The sequence below is a fragment of the Xiphophorus couchianus genome, chromosome 4 (assembly GCF_001444195.1).
Source record: "Xiphophorus couchianus chromosome 4, X_couchianus-1.0, whole genome shotgun sequence".
Taxonomy (NCBI): domain Eukaryota; kingdom Metazoa; phylum Chordata; class Actinopteri; order Cyprinodontiformes; family Poeciliidae; genus Xiphophorus; species Xiphophorus couchianus.
The window spans coordinates 815,228-833,626 of NC_040231.1; the positions used below are offsets into that span (position 1 = coordinate 815,228).

The 18,399-nt window shown below is 48.5% G+C and overlaps 1 protein-coding gene and 1 long non-coding RNA gene across 4 annotated transcripts in view; one reads left to right on the top strand and one right to left on the bottom strand.

Annotated features, from left to right (window-relative positions):
• Positions 1–2,751: 2,751 nt before the first annotated feature.
• cngb1a (cyclic nucleotide gated channel subunit beta 1a) overlaps positions 2,752–18,399 on the bottom strand; it is a 34,373-nt gene continuing 18,725 nt past the window's right edge. For all 3 annotated transcript variants that reach the window (XM_028015930.1, XM_028015928.1, XM_028015929.1), the window contains 19 exons: positions 16,232–16,454; positions 15,771–15,813; positions 11,073–11,214; positions 10,355–10,423; positions 10,132–10,280; positions 9,750–9,953; positions 9,470–9,678; positions 9,340–9,390; positions 9,172–9,258; positions 9,030–9,094; positions 8,589–8,711; positions 6,744–6,885; positions 6,516–6,675; positions 6,244–6,341; positions 6,085–6,168; positions 4,820–4,938; positions 4,456–4,602; positions 3,506–3,695; positions 2,752–3,291 (listed from right to left, as the gene is read on the bottom strand). In XM_028015930.1, the coding sequence (XP_027871731.1) occupies positions 3,079–3,291; positions 3,506–3,695; positions 4,456–4,602; positions 4,820–4,938; positions 6,085–6,168; positions 6,244–6,341; positions 6,516–6,675; positions 6,744–6,885; positions 8,589–8,711; positions 9,030–9,094; positions 9,172–9,258; positions 9,340–9,390; positions 9,470–9,678; positions 9,750–9,953; positions 10,132–10,280; positions 10,355–10,423; positions 11,073–11,214; positions 15,771–15,813; positions 16,232–16,454 (2,518 nt within the window). In that variant the 3' untranslated portion in view covers positions 2,752–3,078. The remainder of the gene's footprint in view (positions 3,292–3,505; positions 3,696–4,455; positions 4,603–4,819; positions 4,939–6,084; positions 6,169–6,243; positions 6,342–6,515; positions 6,676–6,743; positions 6,886–8,588; positions 8,712–9,029; positions 9,095–9,171; positions 9,259–9,339; positions 9,391–9,469; positions 9,679–9,749; positions 9,954–10,131; positions 10,281–10,354; positions 10,424–11,072; positions 11,215–15,770; positions 15,814–16,231; positions 16,455–18,399) is intronic.
• On the top strand, positions 8,611–9,515 carry LOC114143709 (uncharacterized). The gene is made up of 3 exons (XR_003595295.1): positions 8,611–8,689; positions 9,134–9,279; positions 9,398–9,515. It is a non-coding gene; the product is annotated as an uncharacterized LOC114143709 (long non-coding RNA).

Below are 18,399 nucleotides of genomic sequence, written 5' to 3' on the forward strand. Positions count from 1 at the left end.
ACCTTAAAAGCAAGATGAGCGCCGGTCAGATGAATCGTTCAGGGCAGAAACTGAAACGTGTCTAAAAACCCAGAGAGCAGAATCGGAACCAGCAGACCCAGAACTCTGTGGGAATGTTTATCCCGCAGGACGCCGAGCTGAAACTTCCAGAAACGTCAATAATCCAGGATGGAAGAGACGATCAGCTGCAGGCCCCGCCCCCTTCAGCAGAGTGTGTTCTGATCCAGTCAGTTGCAGCTCGGTCCAGCGGACAGAACCAGCCGAACCGTCTGTCCGTGCTGCTGCTCAGCTTCCTCTACAGTTCCACCATCAGCTGAGCGGAAATTAATCAGAGTAATTAATTTTTCTGCTAAGTAATTTAAATATTAAGATGAGTTTCTGAAGACTAATGAATATTAATCAGATTACTTTGAATATTTTTCAGAATGATCTGAGTATTAAAATGAGTATTTCTGTAGATTAATCTGAATGTCAATATAATTATTTTGTAGAATAATTTGGCAATTAATCAGAGTATTACTGCAGAGTAATCAGAGTATTTCTGTGGTTTCATCAGCTCTGGGAAGTGTTCTGGGTTCTGAACGGTTCAGATCAGATCCAGTTGGGCTCCTGAACCGATCAGAACCTCTGGGCTCCAATCAAACTGATCGATCACCAGGTCAGACGGAGGAGCCGATTGTTAAATGAAAAACAAAAATTTGGTTTATTTAGTCACAGAGAAAATATGTCTGTTCATTTTTCAGTCAATTTTTCACCATAATATTTCTACATTCATAAATGAGTTGAAAAATGAAAATGTTATTAAAAGATTAAATATTTAGTTAGGAAGCTACATATTTATTTTACAAGCTAAATATTTAGTTAGCGTGCTAACTAAATATATACTTTGAAAGCTAAATATTTAGCTTGTGAATTAAACCTTTAGTTTGGAACTGACATTTATAAATGTATGAATAATTTGGTAAATATAATAATATGACTGAAAATGAACACCTTTGTCTCTGTGGCTGAACAAACCAAATTATTGCTTTTCATTCTTTCTGTATAATTTTACAAACGGCTCCCAGAGTTGAGATGAGTCGGTCCTGCGCAGATGAACTCTGGGAAACCGAGTTCAATGAAAAACCATCCACATTTATCCTAAAGAGGGACAAACAGCGCCCCCTCCTGGACCTACAGCCTCAAACACATCAGTGATTTGAGGCACTGCATCGGACCTCTGACGTCATTTCCTGTCTTCCCAGTCTGGCACCCAGAGAGCTGCTGAAGGAACGGTTTATTAACGACACACAGCCTGGCTTTTATTGCCGACTCAGCCGGAAAACATTCCCAACGTTGGGAAACAGCAGGAACATGATGGGGTTAGAGCCCAACGTTGGGAGACATGTTGAAGTTTTGAGCAGATCCTTTGGGCTCAGGCGGATCAGCAGCTTCCTGCCACATCGGCGTCGATCTCCTCCTCTGGCTCCAGGTTTCCTGTGCCGCTCCGGCCGGAACAGCCCTTCCTGTTTCCTGCGCCTCACATCAGCAGGATCCTGCAGAAACCACGTGATCTGCTCCTACAGAACGTTTTCACACCCTCTGACCCCGCTGACCGCTCAGGGAGGTTCTGTTAGGAACTCTGAGCTCCAGTCCAATATTTTATAACAGGAAATATTCAACATATCCACATCGGACGGATGGAGACACAAGGTCTGCTGTAGTGCCCCCTATAGGCTGGAAGAAAACACTTTAAATGGGATGTTAGAAACACACTGTGTTGCTTTTCCTGTGGGCTCAGGATGAAGTACGGTGGCCTGCAGGCTGCGAACGACATGCAAACACATTTCTGTTCCCCTCCTGGCCTGTGGGGGCGCTGCACCAAGAACCACTGAAGGAAACGACACAAAAACCTCTGAAGACGCTGAGAGCAACTTCCTTCTTCACCAGATGGAAACAAGATGGAGGCGTCAGATTTTAGCGTTGGAGGATTTCTGTTTAGTCTGTGGCTGAAGACCAGGAGCCATTTCTGCTGCTAGCACTAGGCTAGCATGTTAGCTTTGGTTGTATTTACCCAGAATGCCCTGCACTGTAGTCCACGTCCTGCTTTTGGAGCGGTCTCCGGTCCGCTTGGCGTTCACATTCAAACCGAACCAGAGTTCACTTCAACCGAACCCAGACTGAGGTCTGGAGGACCAGAGGTCAGAGGTCAATAACGGTTTAACATTCTGAAAACAAACCAAAGTTTGTAGACAAATGGACCGGAGCTGGATTAAAGCGGACTGAACAGAGCTGGTGTAAACGTTGCAACCATTAAACAGAAAATAAAAATTTTGCAAATGCAGGAAATTGATGCAAAGGGGAAATTCCGTAAATGTCAAAAGACAGGAAGCATAAAACACTTAACCCTGACGCTAAGGAGGTCATCCAGGCCACCAGGGGGAGTCTGCAGTCGGTAATATTGTGGATATGCTGCTGTTGTAAATGACACGAAGTTTAGCGCGCCTGTTTCTTTCTTCCTCCAGTTCCTATGTGACTCCCCCTAGTGCCCTGGAGGACTCCGTTTGGTGGAACCAGGTTGCAGTTTTTTTTATTTTTGCTGCTGCTTTTACTTTTAGCAGAATTTTCCATTTTGTTTCTAATTCCCATGGTTGCAGCGTTTTGTTTTGTTTGGGAGTTCATTCATGTGTTTGCAGCTCGTTTGCTCCTGTCAGCAGGCCTTTGACTGAGTTAATTATAGTAAGTAAGTAAGTGCACCCTCAGAGAGTCAGACACATTTTAAAAATATATTTCTGAGGAAAATAAAACTAGAAAACATTTTCAGGATGATTGTTGTCTGTGTTGGAGCCGCAGATCTTTCAGTCCATCGTCATCGATTCAGAAGCAACGCTGCTCTTCATCATTTACTCTTCATCACCCGCTCCTCATCCTCGCTAATAAAAGCATCTAAAAGCTTCAGTTCAGAGGCAGACTGCAGAACAAAAGCTATGAACTCTGGGAAACTGAGTCTGTAATTTCGACGTTTCCTCTCCTGGGGAAACAGCGCCCCCTCTGAGGCCGTTAGCTACCCATGTGGCCGAAGGCGGTACTGCAGCTTCCTCATCCCTCCTCCTCCTCCCTTTTTGCTCCTTCCTCCAACACCTCCACCGTCAGAAGCTCCTCCCCTTCCTGCCGCGGCGTCATCCTGATGATGACGGAGCTGTCCGCCGTCTCTGCCACCGACTCGTCCCTGTCCTCCAGAGCCGAGCGCGGGACTGGAGAGCGGCGGTGCATCGGAGAAGGGGGCGGCACCGGAGAGATGGGGGGCAGAGCCTGAGAAAACAAAGATGGAGGATGGCTTTCTGCTGTTTTATTTCATCAAAACCCTCAGAGCTGACAGGAACATCCTTGTTTCCTTTCCTACCTCCCTTCCTTGATTTTCTACCTCCTTCCCTCCCTCTCTACTTTGCCTAGCCCCTTTACTTCCTTCCTTCTCTACCTCCTTCCCTCCCTCGTTTTCTTCCTCCCTCCATCCTTCCCTCCCTACCTCCGTTTGGCCCTCAGCCGGTTGGTAAACCTTCTTCATCTTGGCGAATGTTCCCTCGATGCCGGCGCGCTCCGTCACCTTCAGGGCGGCCTTGAACAGTTTGGGGGTGTCGGGTCGGGGGGGGATGACCTCGGCCGCCTCCTTGCGTGTCTCCTTCTCCTCCGGCTTCTTGTCTTTGGTCAGCATCGTCCTGCAGACAGACAGACAGACAGACAGGCAGCTGGAGCGCCTGACCAGCAGAACCAGAGCGGATCCTGCTGGTCATGTGACCCGCTGTGACCCGGTCAGAACCAGAGCCTGATCTGATTACAGTAATCCTGCTGAGGACAGAGGAAGGAGAGACAACTGAGACGTCCAGAGTCCAGGACCTGCTGGTTCTGACCCGGATCAGACTGGCTCCCAGAACCTTCAGCAATGAACCTCCAAACTGGCCTAATCAAATCATTGAACAGCTTCCTGAGACAGGAACAGGAAGTGCACTGACATAGGAGTGATGATGTGTTATGACATCACCAGACCCCTATGACCTTTGACCGGGTCATGGTTCTGTTTTCAGGAAGGATTTAAAGAAATCCATAAAACTTCAGGATCGATTCTGATGTTCCTGAGAGCGGTGTCCTGACGCACCAATCAGAGGGAAGTCTGGACAAACTGCAGCAGTTTGTTCACCAAACAGCGCCACCTCCTGGTTACAGAACTGAAATCAGACAAAATCTGCAGAAAACGTAGATCCTGATTTGATCTCAGCGTCTCAGTGGAGCTGAAAGGTTTCAAATCTGGAAACTTGATTTTCAGAAGTTTCCAGAACAGGAGCGGCTGGCGGAAACTTTTCATTTGTGAAAAACAGGAAAAAAAGCAGCAAAGTATCAGCTGAATCAGTCACAGGTCCGGTTTTGGTCCAGTCCAGTTCGGTCCGGTCCGGTCTGGTTCCGGTCCGGTGCGGGTCTTACTTGGCCTTCTTGCGCAGCAGCTTCTGGGACTCGGGGTAGTGGACCAGGATCTCTGCCAGGTCCTTCTTGTCCAGGATGAACAGGTTGGCGAAGCCGTGCGCCTTCACGTTGGCGGTGCGCCGGTTCCCTCCGCCCCCCGCCAGCAGGCTGACCAATCAGAGAGAGGGACAGCTGTCAGGGGAAAACCTTCACAATCATCACTTTGCTGGTTGAGTAAAATCTTAGAGGTTTTCCTGTAGGGGGCCCCAGAGCTACTGGTTCTGATCCAGTTTCATCTCGTTGATCTCCAGTAGATCTAAAGGTTTCAGTCGGTCTTTACTGGATTTGGACCGGTTCCGCTTCTCATGTGGCTGCATGTTCTGACCTGATCTCTCCGAACACGGAACCAGCTCTGATGGTGACGAACACAGTCTCCAGGTCCGGCCCGCCCACCACCTGGACCTCCCCCTGCTTGATGATGTACATCTCCCGTCCGATCTCCCCCTGCAACACACAGCAGCTCCTCAGCACCGCCTGCGGCTCCTCAGCGCCGCCTGCGGCCCCGTAGCGCCGCCTGCGGCCCCGTAGCGCCGCCTGCGGCCCCGTAGCGCCGCCTGCGGCTCTTCAGCACCGCCTGCGGCCCCGTAGCACCGCCTGCGGCTCTTCAGCACCGCCTGCGGCCCCGTAGCGCCGCCTGCGGCCCCGTAACGCCGCCTGGGGCTCCTCAGCACCGCCTGCGGCCCTGTAGCTCCGCCTGCGTCTCCTCAGCTCCACCTGTGGCCCCGTAGCGCCGCCTGCGGCCCCGTAACGCCGCCTGCGGCTCCTCAGCACCGCCTGCGGCCCTGTAGCTCCGCCTGCGGCTCCTCAGCTCCACCTGTGGCCCCGTAGCGCCGCCTGCGGCCCCGTAATGCCGCCTGCAACTCCTCAGCACCGCCTGCGGCCCCGTAGCGCCGCCTGCGGCCCCGTAGCACCGCCTGCAGCTCTTCAGCACCGCCTGCGGCCCCGTAGCACCGCCTGCGGCTCTTCAGCACCGCCTGCGGCCCCGTAGCGCCGCCTGCGGCCCCGTAACGCCGCCTGGGGCTCCTCAGCACCGCCTGCGGCCCTGTAGCTCCGCCTGCGTCTCCTCAGCTCCACCTGTGGCCCCGTAGCGCCGCCTGCGGCCCCGTAACGCCGCCTGCGGCTCCTCAGCACCGCCTGCGGCCCTGTAGCTCCGCCTGCGGCTCCTCAGCTCCACCTGTGGCCCCGTAGCGCCGCCTGCGGCCCCGTAATGCCGCCTGCAACTCCTCAGCACCGCCTGCGGCCCCGTAGCGCCGCCTGCGGCCCCGTAGCACCGCCTGGGGCCCCGTAACGCCGCCTGCGGCTCCTCAGCACCGCCTGCGGCCCTGTAGCTCCGCCTGCGGCTCCTCAGCTCCGCCTGTGGCCCCGTAGCGCCGCCTGCGGCCCCGTAACGCCGCCTGCAGCTCCTCAGCACCGCCTGCCGCCCCGTAGCGCCGCCTGCGGCCCCGTAACGCCGCCTGCGGCTCCTCAGCACCGCCTGCAGCTCCTCAGCACCGCCTGCAGCTCCTCAGCACCGCCTGCGGCCCCGTAACACCACCTGCAGCTCCTCAGCACCGCCTGCAGCCCCATAGCTCCTGAAACATGCAGCCTCACCTTTTTACACACGAAGTCTCCCGGCAGGTAAACGACAGACTTCAGCCTGGTCAGCAGGTCGAACACCATCTGCCTGTCGCAGCCCTGCAAAACACACACATTGCGGTGGGTCGTTGTTTGTCGGTGCTGCGGTTCTTCGGGTCGTTCTGAGGTTCTGACCTGAAACAGGGCCACTTTGCTGACGATGGTGTAGTTGACGTCTACGGCGATGTCCATCCTCATCTTAGCAGGAAGTTGAATCAGGAGTTCCTGTTCATCTGAACACAGGAGACACAAACGCATCATGAGCCATTCAGGAACACTGCGTTCATTCACACTATCCTTCCAGACGTTTCTGTTTTCCATCATGTCCAGATACTGGACGTCCATAACTCCCAGTTTCCGCTCACCACTCAGGGAACCAGAACCAGCTCTGGATCCCAGCTGCTTACCCAGCATGCCCTGGCTCTTCCAGGTGTAGTCGTACCAAGTCTTGATCCGGTTCTGGACTTCCCGGGGAATGCTGTAGGAGTTCATGTACTTGACGGTGCTGTCCATGCAGGCCCGGTAGTAGTTCTCTCCTGCAGTCGCTGCTCCCACCACATCCCTCATCTGAGACACAGGAACCAAAAGGTGAGTCCGTCCGCCAGAACCAGAACCAGAACCCGGAACACACCAACCTGGCCGATCATGATGGAGAATGCAAACACGCCCACAAAGTAGTTGATGAGCTGGAAGCAGATCTCAAAGACGGTGGTGGGGTCCGGCAGTCCTCCGATGGTGATCAGCGTCTTCACAGCAAAGTAGTAACATCGGATGTAACTATGGAAACAGAGACTTCCTGTCACTGGAGGAAGTCCAAAAACAAGTCATGATCTGATGAAGTGAAAACCCCATAGACATAATAGAAGAGTAGACCCCCCATTGGCTGCTCTGGCACAGGAAACATAGCGGCCATCTTGGAGCGGTCGTCCCTCCTACTTGGCTAAACCAAAACAGCAGAAGAAGCCTCAGCGCTCAGGGACATTGTGTTCATATCGACGTCAGATATAGGTGATAATGTTTCACAAGTAAGATGGACATATTACCGTTTATTTTTTGTGATTAGTATATTAGTAAACTGTATTTATATCCACAGGCAAAATGCCAGCTAATATTAGCTATAGTGCTAACGGTGTAACACCAGGGTTCAGCCCCGCTATGAAGGCTAACCCAGATTTTAAAAGTTTAAAATATTCCCTAATGTTGATTTAGATTATCTGACACAAGAACCTACCTTAGAAATAAAACAATACAATATATATGATTATAAATACATTATTATATTACATGTCATAACATTCACCAGCAAAGTTTATACAGATGGCAAAGACTATGTCATTTCACTCTGTCAAAAGTAAGATGGCTCCCAAATCTCCCGTTTGTGTTTTGAAGGTTTCCTAAAGACACGATGTGAGGAAGAAATGGGAAAATAAGGAGAGACGGATTCACTGCCCAGGATGAACCTCACATCGGATTTGGACTCAATCTCAGCTGCTGAATCTCTTAAGCTAGAACTCATCGGCTGGAAAACATGAAAACACACACACACAAACACACATATATATATATATATATACAGTACAGACCAAAAGTGTGGACACACAGTTGTGTCCACACTTTTGGTCTGTACTGTACATGTGCAAATAAATATGCATAACCAAATATATATTTAGAATTAATTATTTTATGGTCATCCTTTTTTCCTCAATATATTTGTATTGTTTTGTGTTTATATAAATATGTATTAATAATACAATTTTTAAAAATATGAATGGCTGTATGCTTTGTAAAATGCTCATCATACCTCAATGTCAGAATATTAAATTCCTATACTATTCCCAACTAAGAATATTTAAATATACTGAACCGTGTATCAGACCAACTTAAAAATACTTTTAAAAAGAAATAAATTTACTAGTAAATGTAGCTATGACAGGTGTTTGAATAATGTTTCCAGTAATAAAATATGTTAAGTATTTAGCGAGTTATTATTGATGAAATGCGCTGAAGGGAGCAGTCTGTTCTTTATGCAGACTGTCCTTCCTCTGACATCACCGACAGGAACCTCCGGTTACACCTGAATGACGTGGGACCTCTAGTGGTCAGCAGAAAAACTGCGTTTCTTATTATGACAGAGCATCTAAAAAAATCAATCACGGCAACAAAATCAGAATATTACAAGGATAAAGTTGTACGACAGTAAGAGGAGAAAAAAGTCGTGATAAAATGAAAGACTATACATATTATGAGAACAGGATTCAGCGGGTGGAGCGGAGGCTTCAGTTCTGCTCGCGACCCCAGAACCGCTTCCTGTCTACCAACTGATTAACCACAGGAAAAGGCAGCTAGCTGCTGGCTAACAGATTATAGAAAAAATATATATTATGAGTATAAAGTGGTAAAAGCAGTAGAAATAACTTATGATAACAAAGTGGAATGTTTTTCTATTTTCTTCCTGATTGATGATGTCATGACGTTCTTACGCGTTGCCTTTCCCGTCGTAGACCCATTTGGTGGATCCCAGACCCTCGTAGTCAGAGCCCCAGTAGAAGAGACAGGCGTTGATGTGCAGCGAGTAGAGCAGGTAGGTGGAGGTCCGGATCACCCTGGGTAACGGGCCGGGGCAGAGGGTGGATGAGGTTGGATGAGGTTGGATGATTTTGGATGCAGTTGGATAAGGTTGGATGAGGTTGGATGTGGTTGGATAAGGTTGGATGTGGTTGGATAAGGTTGGATGTGGTTGGATGCGGTCGCATGAGGTTGGATTATTTTGGATGAGGTTGGATGAGGTTGGATGCAATGTGCAGATGGATGAGGTTGGACGTGGTTGGATGAGGTTGGACGTGGTTGGATGAGGTTGGATGTGGTTGGATGAGGATGGATGAGGTTGGATGCGGTTGGATGAGGTTGGATGCAGTGCCCACCTGTAGATGTAGGCCTTCTTCATCACGGCCTCCATCCGGTCGTTGAACTCGAAGAACACCATGTACTGGGAGAGAACAACCAATCAGCCGCTTCGCCTGGACAGGATGAGGAAGAGGAGGGAGAGGAGGAAGAGCGCCTCACCTTCAGCAGGCGGGGGAAGCGCAGCAGGGAGTTCACTCCTGTGAAGTAGTAAAATATCTCCATGGGGAACAGGCTGATGACGTCCATCTGGGAACAAACGGAACACGGGTCAGAACCAGAAACGTTCCAGAATCCGGATCGTTCGCTGCTCTAGCAGAACATTCTCACCTTGAACCGCTCGGTGGTCATGTAATGCTCCCTCATGTCCTTCTTGTCACACTGTCAGGTAGAACCAGTGAAACCAGTTAGAGCCGTTCCTGCCGGGTCGGACGCAGGAAGTCTCCGTGTCTCTACGCACCACGATGTCTCCGCCGCGGACAAACTGCAGCCGCGGCTGGAAGACCAGGATGTCTGCGATGTAGATGAAGTCGCAGGTGTAATCGGCCAGCAGCCACAGGTGGATGTTGTCCGGCGTCTGGTAGGGGAACGCCCAGCGCACTGGGATCAGCCACACGTTCCAGTTCCAGGCCGCCACCACGAAGAACAGCCAGATCACATAGATGAGATCTGAAGGACGGGAGAGAAGAATCATGGGAAATCGTCGGGAGAATCTGGTCGGTTCTGGGAGGAGAGCTCACCAGTGAACGGATCAATGCTGGACGGGAAGCGGTATTCCAGGATGGACCGCAGCCAGTCGGGCATCGGGGGAAGTTTGGGGAGCTGGACCGGATGACCCAGGAGTTCAAACTGGAACAGACCCGCCTCCTGCGGTGGTTCCGGTTCGTCCTTCTTCTCCTGTCCAGGCGGAGGCGGCGGAGGAGCCGGCGGAGCTTTGGCAGGAGCTGCAAGGTTCAGGAGAGACGGTCAGGGATCCGGTCCGCTTTCACCAGGACATCCAACTGAAAATCCCTGAGGGATCCCATTGGATCCAGGAAACCAACTGGATCCTGTTCTCTTTGGGTAAGCCGATTGGATCCAGTGGTTTTCCTGGATGAGGGGATCTGGATCGGGGCGACCTACAGGCAGTGGGGCTCTCCTCCTCGGACTCGTCGGGATCCGCCAGGCGGTCTTTGTGCCGCTCCGTCCGACCCTTGAAGAGCCCGACCAGCTGGTTGAGGCGCTCCTGGACCGTGACGCTGGCCACGCTGGCGGCGGACTGCGGCCGCATCCTGCGGGGAGAACGGACACACTGACGACGCCGCTGATGGAGGAGGGTCATGCTGTGTTTGGGTCGGGGTCTCACTCATCGTCTCCCTGACTGGACCGGGCCTTCAGCAGCTCCTCGTCCTCCTCGCCTGCCGTCGGGTCAGCTCTGCAGACAGCAGCACATCCAGAACCCTGTGAGCCTGGCTGCTCTCTATCGCTGCTGTCAAATGATTTATGGCTCCAGAGTTTGAACAAACAGACTGATCTGGACTCTCCGTGTGATGAAGAGCCGATGTTTGAGCCCCAACAGGAGGATTAAACACGCCGAGGCGGCGCCGCCAGCAGCTTTCAAGGTCAAACGGAACCAAAGTTTGTTGGTGCCGCTATCATTTATTAAAGATACAGAACAAAAATGTTTCCAGAGGTCATCATCAATATCTTCAAATATTTTGACGATGTCTTTGGAGACACGATTCGTTTGCAGGTCAACGGCTCGACGCTCTTCCCCTCAGGATGTTTGTTAGAACGGTTCTGACCCGCTGACCCGTCTCTTCTTCTTCTTCCACTGAATAAAACTATAATATTCCTGCACATTTTCAGCTTTTTGTTTTAGATTCACATTTTCCCGCTTCTTTCTCTTTTATGAAACCCATAAATGTTCCCATCATTCCTTTCTTGTCTTTTCCATAATTTAATATTTTAATGATTTAATATTGATTAATGATTTAATATGAATGATTTAATAATTTAATATTTCTCTTCGAGCTGCTGGGTGTAGAGATGAACGGCGCCCCCTGCAGGCCTGCTGCTGTTACCTGAGCTGAGGCACCATCAGCGTGCTGGGCTCCGGTTCTGGGGTTGTGATTATCTGCGGGATGCTCAGGTTGAGTCCGTGCAGCTCGTCCGGACCTGCAGCCTGCAGCATCAGCGCCGGAGCGTCAGCGTTCCTGCAGCTTCCTGAGGATCAGAGCAGAAGACACGGACCGGCGCCGCAGCGCAGAGCCAGCATGAAGACAGAGAAAACTGGAGCAGACCTCCTGCTGCATCTAAAATAATCACCCAGCTGAACGCTTTTTAACCTCTGACCTCTTGGAGCCTGAGTGTGAAATAACTGTAGTTAGGCTTCTGAACAGAGAAAATATAAACACTCCTGTTAGCCTCCATTCTTTCTCTAACATCTGAAATCTGGAAAATCGTCTCCGACTAAACAGAATTAAAGGATGACAATCACTCCAGATTTACTCAGATCTCAAGATTTATTCCAACAAGATGAAGATTGGGAAAAATGTTACACAGTTAAAGGGAAAACTTGAAAGAAATGAAAGCAAAGAAATACAAAATCAGGTTATTAAAGAAACAATTTAATAAAACCCAGATTGTTTTAAAGTAACTGAACAGTATCTAGAAAATGGTTTCATAAAAAGTTCAGGATTTCTCTTCTGTGGTTCCAGATGAATAACTTTTTTATTGAGTTTATAAAATATTTACTGTTGGCAAAAGGAGCTAAAAGCTGCACAAAACTCTGATAACAGCTATTATTCAATAAAATGTAAGATTTTAGTTTAAGGTTATATGGCTATATATAAATAAACAATTCATTCAATTCAAGTCATAAAATCTGAAGGTCTGGCAGATCCAGCTGTTTCCATCTGTTATGGTTAATAGAAACGGCGTTTCACAAAGCTCCTCCCCTAGACCACATGGCCCCTCCCCTAGACCATGTAGCCCCTCCCCTAGACCACATAGATCTGCCCTTGGACCACATAGCTCTTCTTCCAGAATTTGTTTCATTTGTGAATTAGATTAGCTATCTGGCTTTTTAAGTTACAGTCCAGAATTGCTAAGAAAACCTTTTAACGACTCAGCGTCACATTTTTAACCATTTATCACACTCTATGTAGATGATAATGTTTGAAAACTAACTACATGTTGAGCATATTATATATTAAATTTTTGTTTAATTTATTAATGGGATTAGCTCTAATTTATGAACAGTTATTTCTAATTAATGAAGACTGCATCAGTAACTAAGTCATTGCCCAATAGAAAATATTTCAGAGTGTGGGTAATATTCACAAACTCCTGATATTTGCTGAAATAAAAACAATGTGGTTTGTATTTGCAGTGAGGTTTCCTGCTGTTAATGTAGAAACGTTTAATGAGGAAACTGGGATTCTTTTCAGTCAAATACTGTGGAGCTAAACTTTTTAAATTCTTTCTCGGATCCACAGAAAACGATTTATAAAAACTTAACCTAAGATCTTCTGTTGATTCCTGCCACCTGAATTCTGGTTCTGTCCAGAATCACTAACAAAAATATAACATAACTTTACGTTCTTATCCATTTGATCACATTCTACGCAGATGACACTGGTGTTAGTTCAAAACTCCCCATAGTCTCACTTCAGCCCCAAAGCAAGTTTTTAAAACGAGGAATCCCGGCCCGCTGATTCAGAGGATGCAGGATTTTTTGAGACATCAAGGTGCCTGCCGTGTTTTCCAGGAAGCTCCAGAATATTTCAAACCTCAGGTGGTTGAATTCCAGGAGCGGTGCTTCAGATGGCTGATCCAGATCCATCTCCTGTTGGAAATGTTTTTAGCATCATGAAGAGGAGCTGCTTTGTTCTGGTAAATCAATCCATAAACTGTCAGCTGCAGAGGGCTCTGAGGAATTCAGTGAATTATCAGTTGATGTATTTAAATCTGTTCAGACATTTTGCTTGAAGAAGCCACTTGGAGCTCAACTTTGGATGTTCCTGTAGAGAACGTCAGTATGACAGAACCTAAACTATGCTTCACTATAGCCTCAAGTACAAGTCTATTAAACCTCCTCAGAGTTTTTCTGTCACCTTTTATTTGTTTCAGGAGTTGTGTTTGTGTCTTTCTGTCTACATCAATTTAAACCTGGATTTTCAGTTTTAGAACCGAAATGTGGCAGAAGAATCCTGCTGGCTGAAGATGAGCTGATAATCTCTCACATCCAGTCTCATCATGAAGGGCATTTCAAACATCCTGGGGTCTAAAAGCGGCAGATTGTGCAGAATTTAGATGCTGGATGGTTCATCATGAAACAGCTGATCTGATCTGATTTACTGAGGTTTAACACAACAGAAAATAATTTCATATGGTAATCATAAACATCCCAGAGAGACATCAAACAGAAACACAGCAGACGTGACGCGTTTCTCTTCATAACAGCAACACACAGCCTGATCCCACTGGGTCAAAACCGTGTCCCAAAAGAACCAAAACACTTTTATTGGTTAAACAGAAAAAGGAGCAGAAACTCTGAGGTGACAAACTGATAGCCAGGTAAGCCAGGTAAGTATGAGACATTTCAACAGAGAGCTGAAGTAGTTCTACAGGTTCCGCCCACCAGCACCAGTCTGGCTTTGCAGGCTCCGCCCACCAGCAGCTAGGCTCCGCCCTCTTCTGGGAGACGCAGCAGCAGAACGCTAACCGTAGCGGCTCCATGCAGAAGCTGCTCTGAGGTTTTCTGAACTGAGTTCATATTAAGAAAAATCTGGATTTGTAGTTGGACGTTTCCGACTGAACTCAGGTCATCCTTGGTGTTTCAGCTCCTTTTCTGTCTGCTTCATTGTCTAATTAGCAGGGGGAAAGCATGCGGTGACTGTGGGAATAAATGACCTAGTTGCTTTTGTACGGTGGCCCAGGAGCAGCAGATGGTAGCAGAGCTGGAAAAGCTGCTCTGAGTCTTTGTTTCCTATTAAGTATATTCAGGTTTGCTTTGTTTCCATAGCAACAGATCTGAGACACCTGCTCTATGTTTTCAGCAATCAATTTTAATAACTTTATGAAGAAATTATTATTGTCTAATTTGTAACATTCAGTTCCTCCAGGATTCTGTGATCATCTTTGTGATTTTTTGCAATAAAATAAAGAATAAAAGGAGCAAAGAAGAATTTTTTGTGATATATTTAATGTGATAAAACAGTCTGTTCATTTACATGGAGAACAGAGATGCTACTTTTTACTCGCCGCAATGATCAAGGATGATAAACTGACATCAAGTCAGGCTGAGGCAGCAGAAGCAAGAAATACTGCCACCTGCAGGTGGGACTTGGCATCACTTTTTGTGGAAAATTTGCAATAAACTCACAGTTCTGCATTAGTGGGAAAAATGTGGGGATCTGTTGATCTAGAGTGAATTTCAGTGAAGCTGAAGGAGGTGAACTGGGTCGAGGTTTGGGTCGGGTTCTGCAACCTGAAGATCCAGTTTAAACGTTGCTCTTTCTAATGTTGCTCTTTGCTGAGATGTTGTTAACATGCTGGTTCTTCTGTTCAGGTGAAACCAGAACCAGAACTCAGCAGCAGATTATCGGGTAAAGTAGTTTCCTGCTGCTTCTAACTTTATTTTGTAATTTTAGATACTAATTAATCTGCTGATATTAAAAATATTTGCTGCTTTGGGTTGACATTTTTAACCTAGATTTTAAATTATTTGTGTGTTTGATGCCAATGAAGCGACAAATGATTTGGTTCTGTCAGTTTCGTCTCAGAGAGCCACAGGAAGCAGGAAAGAGGACACTTCCTGTTCAGTCTGTCCACCTGAGGTTAAATGGCCACCAGAGGGAGCTGCATGCTGCAGAGGACGAGCAGCTTTATTTGGCACTTTCCAGGCTGGAGCTACAGATAGAGGGTCTATCAGGTGTCTGGATGGCGCCACTGCACGACGGAGCGGTTAAGGCTGCTCAGGAAGTCGGGGAGAGCGAAGCGACTGGCCATGCTGCTGCAGTGCTGCCGCGCATGCTTCTGGAGCTGCGACAGCTGCTGGGCCAGCTCGGCCAGCTCTGGGCGGGGACTCGGCATGGACAATGCGGGGGGCGTCAGGTGGTGCTCCTGCAGCAGGGTCCTGCAGTGCTCCACGCACTCTGCGGCGAGCGGGAACCGAAGCAGGAAGCTCTTTACGGGAGAACAGACGCTGGGAGCTGCATGGAGAAACATCAGTGAGAAAACTCACAGCTGGAACTGAGCGACATTTATCGTCCAGAGAGAGAAACCACCAGCACCGCTAGCACGGACTGAGCTAGCACCAACTGAGCTAACATGGACTGAGCTAGCACGCACAGAGCTAGCACCAATTGAGTTAACACGGACTGAGCTAGCACGGACAGAGCTAACACCGATTGAGCTAGCACGGCCAGAGCTAGCACCAACTGAGTTAACACGGACTGAGCTAGCACGGACAGAGCTAACACGGACTGAGCTAGCACCAACTGAGTTAACACGAACTGAGCTAGCACGGACAGAGCTAACACCAATTGAGCTAACATGGACTGAGCTAACACGGACTGAGCTAGCACAGACAGAGCTAACACGGACAGAGCTAACAAGGACTGAACTAGCACCAACTGAGCTAACACTGACAGAGCTAGCACCAACTGAGCTAGCAGCAAATGGAGCTAGCATGGAGAGAACCAGCATGTCCATAGCTAACGAGCTAGCCTGAGTGGATCATTGGTGTTTGAGTCAAAGAGTTTCCCGTCTCTCACCTCCAGATCCTCCTGCCTCTTCTTCTCCTGCTGCTGCTTCGCTCTGAGCAGAGAAAAAACATGAGAGACATGAAGCTGCACAGATGGTCTAGTCAAATAATCCTAGATTCACCGGGAAGGAATTTTGGGGTCTGAGCTACTTTGTGAAAATATGAAATACTTTTCACACGCTGCATTGCAGCTCAACGAAGGTCGAAATGTTACCTGAGTAAACATATCTGTGCTTCATAAAAGGCTATAAAACTAAAGAGTTTTATGTTTTCTTGTGTCTTTCTTACATTCCACCATTTGGTTTGGTATGTTTAGACACTTACTGACGGATCTAAACAAACTGGTCACGATTGGTTCCTTTTCATTCAGGGAATCCTCTGATTGGATGTGAACAATCTGATTGGCTCGTTAGGACAAACCGTTTACCAGGTCAGAGGTCAGATGTGATCCTGATGTTTGTGGAAAGTCACCTGCTCTGCAGTGTGGGTAGGGGCCTCTTCAAGGTGCGGTTCTGGTTGTTGGGTTATGGGACTCTCCAGATCTCTCCTCTCTGACGCCGGCTCCACATCAGTGGACGAAGGAGTCACCTGGTCTTCTGGCTCAAGTGCAGTGGGCGGGGCCAGAGACTCCACCTGCCTCTCTTCAGCTGCAGCTTCAGGATCGTCTTCAGCTGGGCAGACGTCCACCAGACACCTGAGAAGAGTGAATGAAAAGAGATGGAGGAGAGGCCCAGTAAGGCTGAGACCAAACTGTAACATTTAACATGCTGTGGTTCCCCTCCTGGCCTGTGGGGGCGCTGCACCAAGAACCTCTGAAGACACTGAGAGCAACTTCCTTCTTCACCAGATGGAAACAAAATGGAGGCGTCAGATTTTAGTGTTGGAGGATTTCTCTTTAGTCTTTGGCTAAAGACCAGGAGCCATTTCTGCTGCTAGCACTAGGCTAGCAAGTTAGCTTTGGCTGTATTTACCCAGAATGCTCTGTGCTGTAGTCCACTGCCTGCTTTTGGAGTGACCCAGACCGAGGTTTGGAGGACCAGAGGTCAAAGGTCAATTAGCATTCACATCAACTAGACTGGACTTTATAGGCAAACGGACTGGAGTTGGACTAAAGCAGACTGAACAGAGCTGGTGGGAATGACGAGTGAAAAACTTCTGACTCTTCCCAACACAGAACGTTTTGACCAACTAGACAACATCTGGTTCATAACCGGCCTTCCACATTTTCTGCTCTGCTTCTGGTGCAGGAACCACTATAGCGCCACCAGCAGGCCTGGTCTAGTCATTGCACCCTAGGCAATGACTTGAAGGCCTTCTGTGTTCATGAGAGTCAAATTGACGACTGGAATCATTTTCAACTGAATCCATCAAACCAACATCTGGTCAACTTAAAAGGTCCAACCGACTTCTTCCGCTCAGTCCTGATTGGCAGAGAGAAAGTTCCAGAAAGCAAAACAGTAGAGTTAGAGCTGGGAGAAGACCTTCAAAAACCAACCAACCACTGATCCAACCAACCAACCAACCACTGATCCAACTAACCAACCAACCACTGATCCAACCAACCAACCACTGATCCAACCACTGATCCAACTAACCAACCAACCAACCAACCAACCAACCACTGATCCAACCAACCAACCAACCAACCACTGATCCAACCAACCAACCAACCTCTGATCCAACCAACCAACCAACCAACCAACCTCTGATCCAACCAACCAACCAACCTCTGATCCAACCAACCAACCAACCAACCTCTGATCCAACCAACCAACCAACCACTGATCCAACCAACCAACCAACCAACCAACCTCTGATCCAACCAACCAACCAACCAACCACTGATCCAACCACTGATCCAACTAACCAACCAACCAACCAACCACTGATCCAACTAACCAACCAACCAGCCACTGATCCAACCAACCACTGATCCAACCAACCACTGATCCAACTAACCAACCAACCAACCAACCAACCAACCACTGATCCAACCAACCAACCACTGATCCAACCACTGATCCAACTAACCAACCAATCAACCAACCACTGATCCAACTAACCAACCAACCAGCCACTGATCCAACCAACCACTGATCCAACCAACCACTGATCCAACTAACCAACCAACCAACCAACCAACCAACCACTGATCCAACCAACCAACCAACCAACCAACCACTGATCCAACTAACCAACCAACCAGCCACTGATCCAACCAACCAACCAACCACTGATCCAACCAACCACTGATCCAACCACTGATCCAACTAACCAACCAACCAACCAACCACTGATCCAACTAACCAACCAACCAGCCACTGATCCAACCAACCAACCAACCACTGATCCAACCACTGATCCAACTAACCAACCAACCAACCAACCAACCACTGATCCAACCAACCAACCAACCAACCTCTGATCCAACCAACCAACCAACCAACCAACCTCTGATCCAACCAACCAACCAACCTCTGATCCAACCAACCAACCAACCAACCAACCAACCACTGATCCAACCAACCAACCAACCTCTGATCCAACCAACCAACCAACCAACCTCTGATCCAACCAACCAACCAACCAACCAACCAACCACTGATCCAACCAACCAACCATGCAACCAACCCAACCAA